The sequence below is a fragment of the Cervus elaphus genome, chromosome 25 (assembly GCF_910594005.1).
Source record: "Cervus elaphus chromosome 25, mCerEla1.1, whole genome shotgun sequence".
Taxonomy (NCBI): domain Eukaryota; kingdom Metazoa; phylum Chordata; class Mammalia; order Artiodactyla; family Cervidae; genus Cervus; species Cervus elaphus.
In genome coordinates, this window is record NC_057839.1 from 66,739,993 (window position 1) to 66,755,462 (window position 15,470).

The window sequence follows — 15,470 nt, forward strand, 5'->3', positions numbered from 1 at the left end:
TGTGAGAGTTGGACTATAAAGAAAGCTGAGCACCGAAAAATGGATGCTTTTGAACTGTGCTGCTGGAGAAGACTCTTGAGAGTCCCTTGGACTGCAAGGAGATCCAACCAGTCCATCCTGAAGGAGATCAGTCCTGGATGTTCATTGGAAGGACTGATGCTGAAGCTGAAACTCCAGTACTTTGGCCACCTGATGCGAAGAGTTGACTCATTGGAAAAGACCCTGATGCTGGGAGGGATTGGGGGCAGGAGAAGAAGGGGACGACAGAGGATGAGATGTTGGATGGCATCACCAACTCAATGGACATGGATTTGAGTAAACTCTGGGAGTTGGTGATGAACAGGGAGGCCTGGCGTGCTGATTCATGGGGTCGCAAAGAGTCAGACATGACTGAGTGAGTGAACTGAACTGAACTGAACTGAGCCACTAACACTTTCATACTTTTCATAAAGCATTTGAGGAAAAACAAATTCTAGAGATAATGTTTGCACATCCAATGCAAACAGTGTGTTTTCCAGATACATGAACTTTTTATATGATAGACTTGGTATTAAGCCTAATAAAAAAACTATACAAATTGAACCCAAATATATTCTCAAGACATCCTAAATGTACTACAAATTAAACAAAGCAATTCTTATAGATGAGATTTCTGAGTAAACAACAGCATAATCAAATGTTCTGAAGAATCATTTTTTGAAATAAGTTTTTGAAACCAAGCAGGACCTGCAAAGAGTCGGACATGACTGAGCGACCGAACAACAACAAGGACGCCATGGGGCCTTCCCACGGACAGGCTGCCCCCTCCCCCTCTCTGTGTCCCCGCCCCTCTCTGTGTCCCGCCCCCTCTCCGTGTCCCCGCCCCCTCTCTGTGTCCCAACCCCCTCTCTGTGTTGCAGGGAGCCGGCCTGAATGTACAGGCCCCTTACGGCCCTAAGAGAGATCAAAAGGTCTCTCTTTGTCCTGCCACCCCTTCTTGTTAAAGTATAGACTGGCATTTGTCTCCTTCAGGGAAAAAACACACCGGTGACCTTTTTGCCTGTTTTTCTGGTGCTGATAAGCTCATCATGCCTGAAACCTGTTTTCCATCTAATGTTCTATTGATGAAGCCTGTTTTCTATCTAATGTTCTAATGATCTTAATCATGTTGGGCGCTAGGGTAATTAATGCTTTACTGATCTTGAGTGTGGGAATTTAAAACATCTGTAGCTCTGCACGTATGCAAACCCTCAATCTATTCTTAGTAACTCCTGTTAGCATATATATAGGTGTGGTATTCTTCAATAAAGTTGGCGGAGTCAGACGCAAGCGGACTCCGTCCCTCTCAACCCCATCTTTCTCTTTCTGAGTCTTCTTTTTCCTAGGTACTCTGGTGATTGCGTTCTTGACCAGTTCGTTTGCCGGCAGGCTCCGGCATGTGTCCCAACCCCCTCTCTGTGTCCCCCGCCTCTCGTCTGCAGAAAAACTTCAGCCTTCTTAGCCTTCTCAGAGTTCCAAAGAAGAAATTTAATCAGAGAAGTAAAAAAATGAGGACACAAAGGAAAACAGTCAAGTAAGACAAAACAACAATAGCTTAGCCATAAAACAAAGACAAGGGCCTTTACTTCCTCCTCGAGGACTGTAGATGATATTCTGAGCTGTACCCTTGAGCTGTTTTTCAGACACTAAAACCCCCACCAGGTGGAAGAAGTTAACTGTACGCTCCTCATAAGCGTGGGGACCCCAGACCCACTGGAACCATAAGGTTGATGATGTTTATGCCCGATACTTGGTTATCTCACCACCAAGAGTCCCTTGGACAGGAAGATCAAACCAGTCAATCCTGAAGGAAATCAGTCCTGAATATTCATTGGAAGGATGGATGCTGAAGCTGAAGCTCCAATACTTTGGCCACCTGATGCGAAGAGCTGACTCATTAGAAAAGACCCTGATGCTGTGAAAGATTGAGGCTAGGAGGAGACGGGGATGACAGAAGATGAGATGGTTGGATGGCATCACTGACTCAATGGACATGAGTTTGAGCAAGCTCTGGAAGACAGTGAAGGACAGGGAAGCCTGGTGTGCTGCAGTCCATGGGGTCGCAAAGAGTTGGGCACAACATAGCAACAGAACAACAACAACCTCACCACCAACCGATCAAAAAAAAAAAATGTCCATGAGCTGATCAGGCACCTTTGACCCTCACCCTAAACACTGTCTTCAAAACCCTTCCCTGAATGCCACCGGGGACTTTGGGCCTTTTGACCACAGGCTGCCCATTCTCCCTGCCGCATGTTGGATGCCTCGCAGAAAACCCTGTACTGTCCTTCAGCACAGCCTGGTGTCAGTGGACTGGCTTTACTGTTCGGTATGGTAACATTTGGTTTGGTAACATTTTGGGGGAAGCATGAGAAAGCCATATTGGCTGTCAGTGGCTAGTCTACTGTAACTGAACAGAATTATATTTCCATTTTGGAAACCTAAGTGTCTAATGGGCTGCCCTGGTGGCTGGGACCATTAAAGAATCTGCCTGTGATGTGGGAGACCCCAGCTTCAATGCCTGGGTTGGGAAGATTCCCTGGAGAAGGGAATGGCAACCCACTCCAGTATCCTTGCCTGGAGAATTCCATGGACAGAGGAGCCTGTTTATTTATGTTTTGGTCACACCTCCCAGCATGTGGGATCTTAGTCCCATGACCAGGGATTGAACCCAGGCCCGCTGCAGTGGAAGCACAGAGCGTTAACCACTGGACCACCAGGGAAGCCCCCTGGATACCTAATTTTAACCATGGATATAATGTATGGAGTTAGTCTGTATGGCAAATTCAGGTCAGCTGTGATTATGTGTTTTATGCCCACAGATATATTTTCATATACCTGTGAACACACAGCATAGACTGGAGGGGAACAAACCCCTTCTCACTGTGTGTTGGGAGGGACACGTGAGGCTGAGGCATCCCAGCTCACAGTCTCGGGTACCCAAGGCCTCCATGGAGGCATCACAGGACCACACACCCCGCATCCCACGTGTGGTCCAGCTGCTTCCCGAGGGGGAAGCAGGGATCTGGGAGAGTCACCAGCACTGACGTGGTGAAGGCTCCCCTGCGTCCCGGCCGGAACGCCAGAGGGAAGTGGGACGTGGGTGCCCCACATGGCGTTTCACACATTAGCTCATCTAATCCTCCCCCGGGAGGTGGACACAGTTGTAATTTTGAAAATGATCCTGTGGAGAATGGAGGGGCGAATCACTTCTCTGTGTCAGCAGAGGTAGCCAGGTGTTTGTCAGCGACCCAAAGGCTGCCGTCCACGGGGTCTCAAAGGGGTGGCCCAGCGGAGCACGCACCCGCAGTGACCCGAGCCAGCTGCTGGAATTAGACGTGGAGCTCATCGCACCACACTGGGCATCGTGGGACCAACGTGCGTCTCAGCTTTCACAAGAAATATCACCATATCGCCAGCATAAGAAATTTAATGGTCCTGAGTAAACCAGGATACACCAGCCTTATCTGGTGACAGAAGACCTTGTTCTCACCATACCACCCCCTGCCTGCTCTCGTCCTAAGTAACAGCCTAGGGACTAGCGCTCCTGCTGGAGGGTCATCTGCACGGTGTCACAGACGGCAGCGCGGACGGGCCCACCCAGACACCGTGAGCACAGGCCAGCATCCTCTCAGCCCTGCAGTGACGCGCTGGTCGCTCAGTCGTGTCTGACTCTTTGCGACCCCATGGATTTTAGCCCACCAGGCTCCTCTGTCCATGGGTTTCTCTAGACAAGAATACTGGAGTGGGTTGGCATTTCCTCCTCCAGGGGATCTTCCCAACCCAGGGATCGAACCTGGGTCTCCCTTATCGCAGGCAGACTCATTATTATCTGAGCCACCAGGGAAGCCCCTGAAGACTTAAAACCAACCAGCACACCCGTTCTGATCAGGTTTCCAAAAAGCATCTTTAACAAAGTCAACGTTTACGGAAGACAAATTTCTTCTTCCACTTTAACCGAAAACAGCTCATGCAATGGTTATGTTTACAGTGGACAATTTGGGATAGGGTTTATTTTGGAGGTGCTAATTAGATATCAAAGGGAGTGAAAGAATTAAATTATCAACGCTGCCCTTTTCCTGAGGATGGGAAAGGTAATCCCAGGTATGTTTTGCAGTGATATTTTAAATGTTACAGGGCCATTTTTCACAATTTCCTGTCTTTGTCATGTGACGTTCATGTTGGCTTGTGTTGCGATGCAAATATACAAAAATCAAGCTTGTTCGATCTTGATATCTGAAATGGCAAAAAACGATGGTTTGGCTCCAGCTGTGTTTGCCTGCCTCTCATGGTATTAAGAGTGTTTTCGTGCCACCGGGATGCAATCGCCTGTTGACCTCGTTATTTGCAGATGATAGAATTGCCTACGCAGAAAATCCTAAAGGCTTAGCAATTTTTTTCAACCCCTGTGAGGCATGATTGACAGGCCAATGCTGTTTGTATTTAACGTGTATAACTCGCTGAGCCTGAGACGCGGCTGATTTTGAGGAACTCGATGGGGTAGAGGGCATTCCTGCCCTGCGTCCCCACCTCCTGCGCGTCAGATGGTGGCCGTGTGGCTAGTTCTGGCCGGTGGGCGGTGACGGGGGCGGGGCACGTCCGTTGTGGGCGGGCCAGTAGGAGCGGCTGCGCTCAGCCATCCTCAGCCTCCGCGGCTGGGAATCTGACCGTGCGCCTCACGTGCTCTCGATGGAGAAGGTACATGGTGGGAAGAGGCGCCAGCTCCCATCAGACCGTGTGCAGGGAACACACACTCGATGTGGACACTGAGATTTCCGGTGTGCTCTGTTGCCGAAACGAGAGCTGTGATAAAATTCTTGACAAACAGTTGAAACCAATTTACGCGCAACATGAATGATCCACAAAGGGCTGAGAAGAGCAAAGAGGGGGTGTCTTGTCCTCCCTGACGCTGGACAGAGTAGCAGACTAGGAGGCTGTGTCCCTAAAGACAGAATAATGTTCGTGCAGGAGCAGGGAGATGGGAGAGTGGAGCCCAAGAGGACTCTACATATGTGGGAATTCGTATATAATAATGAAGGCAAAAAAGTAAAGGACGGTGGAAGACAGGCCCCTGCAGCACATGGAGAAGCTGGGTTTCTCATCGCCCACAAAGCAAATGGGGCACACTTAAGATGCAAAAGATAGAGTTATAAAGCTACTGCAAGAACATACAGGGGTGTATCTTGTGAGGTAAGCCTGAGGAGATGGGTCTTCACACACAGTTCTTGCTGTGAAAAGACGGATGAACCGAACTACTGCAAAATTAGCCATGCTGCAAAATTAGCCATCTCTTCTTCAATAAAAGATGAGAGAGAGAGAGAGAAGGACGGGTGGGCCATGATTAACCCAGTTCTCTCTGCACGTGAGGCCGAAAGAAAAAAGCCACAGTGAAAATGAGATGGAAATGAATGTACAGCTATATAAATACATTATGGATATGCGAAAATTTGACAGCTTTCCCGTATGTCAATAATAACTGTTTAGAAAATGTAACGAAAATAAGCGTTACTGACCAAATCAACAAACACGGCCCATCCTCTAAGTGGCTGCCCATTACAGCCTCTAAGGTGGCCCCAAATCCCCATTCCTGGGGTTCCCACCCCTGGTGACCTGCGATGTGAGTGTGGGCAGGACCTGTCACTTGTCATGTGAACAGATCATGGCAGAGCTGATGTGACGTCCCTTCTGGGATGGGGCCTCTGCTGCGGGCATGCTATCTTGCTTTCTCACCAGCCCCCTCTGAGGGAGACCAGATGCCCCCCCAGAGAGGCGGGGGGACCGGGGAGGCCCAGCCAGCAATTGCCAGGGGCCAGAATGTGAGTGATCTGGGAAGCAGGTCCTCACCCCATCAGGTCTTCAATTCCTCAGCCGATTTAGGCCCTTATTTCTACTTAGAATTTGGGCCTTTATAGTGGTAATTAAAGTTAATGAGGGCTTCCCTCATAGCTCAGTCAGTGAAGAGTCTGCCTGCAACACAAGAGACCCAGGTTCGATTCCTGGGTGGGGAAGATCCTCTGGAGGAGGAAATGACAACCCACTCCAGTATTGTTGCCTGGAGAATCTCATGGACAGAGGAGCCTGGCAGGCTGCAGGCTATGGGGTCGCAAGAGTCAGACACAACTGAGTGACTAAGCACACAGCACGCACAAGGTTAACGAGGTCACTAGTGAAGTGTTAAGTGTTAGTTGCTCAGTTGTGTCTGATTCTTTGTGACCCCGTGGACTGACCCCATGGATGGCAGCGCACCAAACTTCCCTGTCCTTCACTATCTCCCAGAGTTTGCTCAAACTCATATCCATTGAATCAGTGATGCCATCCAACCATCTCATCCTCTGTCGTCCCCTTCGCCTCCTGCCCTCAATCTTTCCCAGCATCAGGGTCCTTTCCAATGAGTCAGCTCTTCCCATCGCGTGACCAAAATACATACATATGTATAGCTGCATCACTGTGCTATAACCTGAAACGAACATGGCATTGAAAATAAACTAGACCTTGATTACAAAAGACAAACACAGAGGCAAATACATAAATAGGGAGGCAGTTCAGTGTAGGGTTTAAGAAAGAACCAGATATGATTTGTCAACAAGACCAGGAAGTACGCACTGGAATAACAAGTACAGGGGTGTGGAGAGGTGTCAAGCTCATGCTGTTGGTGGGATGCAACCTGGTGTGACCTTGATGACAGGCAATTTGACAACACTGTCCCATCAATATGTGTGCCTACCCCCTGGGATCCAGTGACCCGCTTCTGGGAGGGTCCTTCAAGGTAACGCAAGCACAGGTGAGGGACTGTGATGCACAAGAACGACAAGAGAGAGGCTGCTCTGTGGACAGCTCCGGAGTCCATGACTCCACACCTGGGGCGCCTAGCAGCCTTGCAGAGCGACCCGATCTGGCTCAGCGACCTAATGTCTAGACGTGCACTGGTGAGGAAAGACTTGCAGACTTCAGACCATCACACACAGCACGATGCCATTACTGTGAAAGCTGTTACACTGGTACAACTGTGTGTGTGTGTGTGTGTGTGTGCATGTGTGTGTGGTGTGTGTGTCTGTGTAAAAAAATCATTATTTCTGGCAGGTAGAATTCTGGATCTGTTCATCCCCTATTTTGTACATTCTGCTATTGGATGGATTTTGTACAATAAGTACGTACTACTTTCTATAATCAGAAAAAAGCTCAGAATTTTACATGTTAGATAAAACAATGTATAATATTAAAAATTTGCACATTATCACAAAATCTATGCTTTTCCTGGCCCCTTCAGGAAATACTGAGTCCTTGATATTCATGGTAAGAATTAAAAAAGATGATGATAAAAACCGTAATAGCATCATATAAGTGCGTCATCACAAGTCTTGCCCTGAGTGGACAAAGGCCATAGCTCATCGCCCTCTGGGAAGGGCAGTCTTCTGAGAGGCTGTCTTTCAGGTAGCGGACAAAGGCATCAGGCTGTGTGCTATCCTGTAAGGACCTTCAGCCTCTGGACCCAGCGCTGGGCACAGAAGCACACCTGAATCCTGGCTCCCCTCGGCAGCTCACTCATTGTTGGCCTCTGATTGTCAAGAACCGACTCGGGCTCTTGCCTGAGTATCATAAAATGTCTCCTGGAAAAAGGAACACACCTACACTGTCGGTGGGAGTGCAAATTAGTGCAGCCACTCTGGAGAACAGTCTGGAGGTTCCTTAAAAAAATAAAAATAGAGCTACCATATGATCCAGCAATCCTACTCCTGGGCATACATCCGGAAAAGATGAAGATTCCAATTTGAAAAGATGCAAGCACCCCTATGTTCATAGAAGCACTATTTATAATACCCAAGATATGGAGGCGACCTAAGTGCTCACTGACAGATTAGTGGATAAACAAGATGCTGTGTGCTTAGTCACTTCAGTCGTATCTGTGACTCTCTGTGACCCCCTGGACTGTAGCCCACCAGGCTCCTCTGTCCATGGGATTCTCCAGGCAAGAAGACTGGAGTGGGTTGCCATGCCCTCCTCCAAAGGATCTTTCCAACCCAGAGATCGAACCTACATCTCTTATGTTTCCTCTATTGGCAGGTGGATTCTTTATCACTAGCACCACCTGGGAAGCCCATTCATCCACAGGTGAATGGATAAAGAAAATGTATGTATATACAATAAAATATTACTCAGCAATAAAAACAATAATGCCATTTGCAGTAACAAGAATGCATCTAGAGATGGTCATACTAAATGAAGTAATTCAGACAGAGAATGACAAATACCATATGATATCACCTATATGTGGGAGCTGAAGTGAAAGTCGCTCAGTCGTGTCCGACTCTTTGTGATCCCATGGACTATACAGTCCATGGAATTCTCCAGGCCAGAACACTGGAGTCGGTAGCCTTTCCTTTCTCCAGGGGATCTTCCCAACCCAGGGATAAAACGCAGGTCCCCCACATTACAGGCGGATCTTTACCAGCTGAGCCACAAGGGAAGCCCAAGAATACTGGAGTGGGTAGTGTATCCCTTCTCCAGCGGATCGTCCCGACCCAGGAACTGAACCGGGGGTCTCCTGACTGCAGACGTGTTCTTTACCAGCTGAGCTCTCAGGGAAGCCCTATGGGATAAATACAGCACAAATGAACTTATGTGTGTAACGGAGACAGACTCACAGAGAGAACAGACCTGTGGTTGAGAAAGGGGCGGAGGGGTGAGGGAGGGATTGGGGGATTGGGATTAGCCATTCGAACTAGTGTGTATAGGATGGGTAAACAACAAGGTCCAACTGTATTGCACAGGAAGCTGTATTCAATATCCTCTGATAAACCATAGTGGAAAAGAACATGAAAAGGAATATACAGACAGAATATATGCATATATTTATGTAAATCACTTCACTGTACGGCGGAAACCAGCACAGCGTTGTAAATCAATTATATTTCACTGCAATAAATTAAAAGTAAAATAAAAAAGTAAAACAGTTCCTGGTCCTACTTTAATCTCAGAAGGGCATTTGACTCCAACTCAATAACTATTGTTAAACTGAACTGAATTAGAGCCATCCCTTCTCTAATAAATCATGATATCATGGGGGAAGATCAAAGCCGGCTGCAACAGAGGACACCCATTTGTTGTTTTTCATTTAATTGGCTTTTTGTGGTTAACTGCATTAAGTGGAAGGAAAAAAAGCCCACAGATCATTTTAACTATGATCCCGTGAAAGTCAGCAAAATCATCCCCAAATTAAAATGTAAATATCTAAGTGTATGTTGTTTGAGTAAGAAAATTACCGTACTACTTATAACATGAATTTTTATTTTATAAGATGCCTTGGATTATAAGTATTAAGGCTTCAGTCTTACGACATTTTGTTAGACTCTGATATTTGTGAAGTTTATGGAAAAATCCCTCTGCTTGTGTAACATCTGGGGTCAGTCGGTCTTGGCAATCAGTCGTGGAAAAGACGCTGAGTGTCTGTCATCTGCAAAGCATTTCATCTGGACACACAGATGAACATAATTGTGATCGAAGAGATTCATTCAGGAAGAGTCTGAGCATGTTCCCGACCTTTGTCAATGTTGGCAATGAAACCAAGCCCGCCTTGCCCTGCAGAGTTCCGTGTTCCAAGAGAACCAGAGATGGGAGGGCTTGTTTAGTCGGCCTGGAGCGGAATAAGGCATTCAGGATGCTGGAAGGAGAAGCGTGGCTATGCATAAATTGTATTCACTTCTGCCGGGAGTTGTCACCAAGAAGGGCTGTCCTGGCCTGTTCTCAGGCTGGTAGAGATATTTGGGGACAGTTTAATGAATTCCTCTACTTTTGAATAAAACAGGAATGCGTGCACAGTGCAAATGGCTGAACGAACAGTTCTCCCTGGTAAACCTTGCGTCTGATGTGTCCCCCCAAACTCTTAGGGGCTTGTTTCAGACACGATCAATAAATTTACCAATGAAGAATTGTTTTCTCATACACTGAGTGAATAGAATTACCATAAAAATGGAAATGAGGGTTTTCAGAAAGCATCCTGCATCTAAGTTTGGTCAAGACAACTAGAATGGTAAATATCGCTTTTGATTAAAAAAAATGCAACTTGGGGGTATCAGCATAAAATCGATTTGATTAAAGCATACTCACTCTAATTCTGACCTCAACTGGCCCATTAATGTGGCCTTCCAGGATGGCTGAATCTCAACTGTTGTTTCAAATAAATCATCAGCCCGTCAGCATCCCTCCCTTTCGGGCCACCCAGCGTGTCTACACTGCCTTCCCGACAGCATCCCCTCCGCACCCTGGCTTTGCCCAGGGTCCTCTGCCTCTGCAGACCCCCGACAGATACACGGAGCGCAGCCCCCCTTTCCTGAGACCCCTGCTCCCAGGGCTGACAGAGATGCCCAGAAAGAAAAGGAGGTATAGCACCTGGGCGAAGTGGAGGAGACGAAACACCGACGCAGAGAGAAACGGAAGGATGCGTGGCTGGTCCAGGGTGGACGGGGATGTGGGAGGCAGTGAAAGCTGGACAGACAGGAGGGAGAAGCACATTCCGGTCAAGCAGGGACCAAGCGGAGGAGTGGGAGCTGTGTGGGAGCAGGGGTGGGGAGATGTTTAAACACTGTGAAAAGAAAAGGGGGGCAAAAGTCACTAGGTGCGGGAGAATAACATGGGGCTGGGGTGAGCACCAGGGAGAGGGTGAGCCCCCGATCCCTGGTTTTGATAAAAGCAGGGGGAGACGCCCGCAGCCAACAGGGCCAGAAAGAATCTTTCAGGAAGAGAAGAAAAGCATGAAAAAAAAAATTAAGGCAATTAAGATCTTCAGGGAAAGGAAAAAAGCAAGGCATTCCGAAAAATGAAGGAAACAGGAGACTCCTGCCTATGAGGAGGAACATGTGCATGGGGCGCTGCAGGAGGAACAGGGCCCGTGAGACGAGAAACATCCAGACACTCGGTCCAGGGGCCTGGAGGTGCTGCGGAAGAGGGGCTGGGGCCCCAGGACAGCGACAGGAAGACAGGAAACCGGAAATCCAGGTCACAAGAGGAGAACACGTGGCCAAAACTGATATGGCGTGAAAGGAAGACTGTGCTACGGGCGCAGCCATGTCCCCCAACATTTGTATGTGGAAGCCCTCACCCCTAGGACCTCAGAATGTGGCTGTCTGCAGACAGGTCTGTACAGAGGTGAGTAAGGTAAAGTGAGGTCATTGGAGGGGCCCTGATCCCGCCTGACTGGTATCCTTGTGTTAGGTCCATGCAAACGTAATTGCAGCTTTGCATTGCCGAACAGTGCCATTTGAAATTGGAATACATTCTTAAATAAACGGTTATGCCACAGAGGATGAGATGGCTGGATGGCATCACCGACTCGATGGACATGAATTTGGGTAGACTCCGGGAGTTGGTGATGGACAGGGAGGCCTGGCGTGCTGCAGTCCGTGGGGTCACAAAGAGTCGGACACGACTGAGTGACTGAACTGAACTGAACTGAACTGATGCCACTCCAGGATTCTTGGGCTCCCCTGGTAGCTCAGCTGGTAAAGAATCCGCCTGCAGTGCAGGAGACCTGGGTCCATATCCCTGGGTTGGGAAGATTCCCATGGAGAAGGGAAAGGCTACCCACTCCAGTATTCTGGCCTGGAGAGTTTCATGGACTGTACAGTCCCTGGGGTCGCAAAGACTCGGATGTGACTGAGCGACTTTCACTTCTTCACGTGCTGTATTAGGAAGAGGAGGTGATCAGGACACAGACGCACATGGGAACCGGCAGGTGAGGACACCGGGAGGAGACGGCCGTCTACACACCAAGAAGAGAGGCCTCCAAGGAAACCAGCCTCACAGACACCGTGATCTGACTTCCAGCCTCCAGGACTGTGACAAGTAAACGTCTGTGGCGTAGCTGCCCAGACTGTGGCGCTTGGTGGCTGCAGCAGCCCTCCCATAACAATACAGCCCAGTGCAGGCTGGAGTAAGGAAAGTCACTGCTGAATGGAAGGAGGGGGAGAGGACAGAACGAGTTTATCTGGCCTCGTAGAAACCCCAATCAGGCTAAGACCACAAACAGATGTTTACAGGGAAGCTCTTCCACATTAAACCTACAGGACACATAAAGACCAGCCCTCCGTGTGGACTGATCTGAGGCCAGTGGGCAGGACCCTCGCTCACTCTTTCCTGGATTCTACAAGCCAGCCTTCATGACTGTCCCCCTGGTGTATTTTCTGGCAAATCAAATGAGGACACTTCAAGGGCACGTGATTAAAAAGCTCATAAGAGGAATTCTCATTTACTAAGACACCAGGATCAGAACATTCAGTGTTTAGAGGAGAAATAAAAAATTCAGATCACCTGGGATGCTCACATTGCAGGGGGTGAAATTATTTCCATACTCAGTGTCAACCAGAAACACCATCCTGATGGAGCGTCTGTTGCTAAAAATGTCCACTTCACTGACACTGTAATTACAGTGCATTCAACACCTTTAATCTTCCTTTGATGATTCACGGTCTTGGGTACTGGAAGGCCACCAACTCAACTTCATTCTGTAATAGCTGTGGGGTGTGTACTAGGGGGAAGGGCTGGGCTAGTCCCCATGGCCCCACAAGCTCCCTGGGAGCCGCACCAAAGTGCTCCCCCGGGGGGAAGGTACTCCTCCTCTGGGGAGAGGCTCCCACTGGCGGGGGTGGGGGGTGGTGTTAGCGTCTGACTCAGGGTGACCTGAGGCTTGCGTGTGCACTTGGGGCGGGTTGTGCAGCCTAGCGGGAAGGCCTGCAAAGGCCGCGCTCGCAGACCCCAGACCCTCCAAACCCCGGGGAGGGCTGGCAGGAGTTCGTTCTCTCTGACTCCCACAGAGCCAACCCTGTTCAGCTCCGACTGGGAAAGGCAGCCAGAACGGGACAAGAACCCTCACGCAGGAGACAGTGAGATCAGCTATTTCTGATAAAGGCTTTCCGAACCCTACAGACACACGAGCAGTCTGCGTGCCGAGCAGCCCTGCAGGAACTGACTGGGGCGACTTCCCGCTGATGAGATGGCTCACCACCTCGACTCTGGAATTTCGTCAGATGCAGGATTTCGAGTCTCTCGTAGCTTTAGTTCCTATGATTGTGCCCTGTGCTCAGTCGTGTCTGACTGTGACCCCGTGGACTGCAGCCCGCCAGGCTCCTCTGACCGTGGGATTCTCCAGGCAAGAACACTGGAGTGGGTAGCCATTCCCTGCTCCAGGGGATCTCCCCAAACCAGGGACTGAAGCTACATCTCCTGCATTTCAGTTGAATTCTTTCCCGTCTGAGCCACCGGGGAAGCCCTTCAGTGTTCCTAGCACAGGATTTTAAACCGTGCTATACTGGGGAGAGAATTTGGTTGCATGCCAAGGAAATACCAAATGTCATCACAGCTCAGTAAGCATCACTGAAATCTGGGTCTACAGGTGAACGTGTTTCCCCAACTCTGCTTAATCCCGAGATTCCACAGATTTGTTTAAAAAAACTTAGAATCTTCTGGAGCAAAATTTCAGTATAAAATCATAATAGAAATGCTAACTAAGCCTAATGGGGTTTGAGGAGATCTTTGGATCAAGGCCTGGCACCTGGTTCCCCTAGCTAGAGCATGGCTTGAGGCCAGGGCAGTGTCAGAAGGGGTAACCTTGCAGTCTATACCAGCATAAAGAGGGCTTCCCAGGTGGCGCTGGTGGTAAAAAAAACCCACCTGCCAATGCAGGACCTGTAAGAGACACAGGTTCCATCCCTGGGTCAGGAAGATACCCTGGAGGAGGAAATGGCAACCAGCTCCGGTATTCTTGCCTGGAGAAACCCATGGGCAGAGGAGCCTGGCGGGCTACAGTCCATGGGGTCGAAAAGAGTTAGGACTGAAACAACTTAGCAGCAACAGGCAGCATAAAGAAATGGAGGGGGGCCCCACCCAAGGCCCAGCACGGAGGAGGCGCCACCCTCCTCCTCACAGGGGCCCTTCTCTCCTCTTCCAGTCGCTACCAAACCCTCTCCCCAGACTGTCTGCTGCACATTCTTCTGGTCTGTACAACAGTAAACGTTTCATTAAGTCAAAATAATACTGGAATCACCGTATGTTAAACTTAACACAACAGTACATGCTTAAGGTTTGCCAGGAATACATTTTAAAGGATTCGCTCAGCCAACCTCAGAGTGAGACCTTCTATAGCATTCTGAAATATTTTCTAATGTGTCTAAGGGGACGACAGAGGATGAGATGGTTGGCTGGCATCATTGACTCGATGGACATGGGTTTGGGTAGACTCCGGGAGTTGGTGATGGACAGGGAGGCCTGGCATGCTGTGGTTCATGGGGTTGCAGAGTCGGACACAGCTGAGTGACTGAACTGAACTGAATGTGCTATCTATCTGTAAATATTGTGACTTACTGACTTAAAAGCCTTGCAGAGAGTAGTGGGATAAATGAGACTGGCAGGAAATGGGGAAAATGAAGACTGGGTACATTGCACCAATATTCACTGTAATTATGTAGAGAAAATAACATGGAAAAGGAAGGGAAAGACTAAGAAGCAAATAAATGGGTGATTTAGACATTCATACTTATGAAAGATAACATTACTTATGAAAAATTCTTTCTATCACTCAAACTATGGTTGACTTGTAAGACTAGTTAATAACACTGCATTGTTCTTCTGAAGACCAAACAAATTATGAAATTCACCATAGGTTTAGAAAGCAGACATGTCAGAAGTGTTTCCTTGTGGCAAAAACCTAAACTTCTCCCTTAACCTTTTGGGACATCTTAATTCAATGGCACAGAATGGAAGTCTCCATTGACTCCGGGGTTTGCCCTACAGGAATTCTGGACAAGGCTCCTTCTGCCCTGAATGCACACTAGTAGGGAGGTCTTCTACCTTGAGGAGTCCTGTAACGAGTTCATTCTGTCCAACCCTTCCCAGCAGACTGTCTTCTTACTAACTGTTATTGTTTTTGTTCAGTTACTAAGTTGTGTCTGACAGTTTGCAACCTCGTGGACTGCAGCATGCCAGGCTTCCCTGTCCTCCACTGGCCTTCCCTGTCTCCCAGAATTTTCTCAAACCCATATCCATTGAGTCGGTGATGCCATCCAACCATCTCATTCTCTGTCATCCCCTTCTCCTCCTGCCCTCAATCTTTCCCAGCATCAGAATCTCTTCCAATGAGTCAGCTCTTTGCATCAGATGGTCAAAGTACTGGAGTTTCAGCTTCAGCATCAGTCCTTTCAATCAATATTCAGGGTTGATCTCCTTTAGGATAGACTGGTTTGATCTCCTTTCGGTCCAAGGGACTGTCAAGAGTCTTCTCCAGCACCACAGTTCAAAAGCATCAATTCTTCGGTGCTCAGCTTTCTTTATGGTCCAACTCTCATATTTGGACATGACTACTGCAAAAACCATAGCTTTGAATACACAGACCTTTGTAGGGAAAATGATGTCTCAGCTTTTTAATATGCTGTTTAGGTTTGTCATGCTTCCCTTGTGGCTCAACT

General features: G+C 48.4%; 1 protein-coding gene across 2 annotated transcripts in view; it reads right to left on the bottom strand.

Annotated features, from left to right (window-relative positions):
* The window catches only part of UBE2QL1 (ubiquitin conjugating enzyme E2 Q family like 1), a 54,874-nt gene that overhangs the window by 22,723 nt on the left and 16,681 nt on the right, over positions 1 to 15,470 (bottom strand). The window contains exon 2 of one of the 2 annotated variants that reach the window (XM_043887506.1): positions 8,470 to 9,676. The exons of the other annotated variant lie outside the window; for it this stretch is intronic. Within the exon in view, the coding sequence (XP_043743441.1) occupies positions 9,641 to 9,676 (36 nt within the window). The 3' untranslated portion in view covers positions 8,470 to 9,640. Of the gene's footprint in view, positions 1 to 8,469; positions 9,677 to 15,470 lie in introns of those variants that run through there. 2 annotated transcript variants of the gene reach the window in all.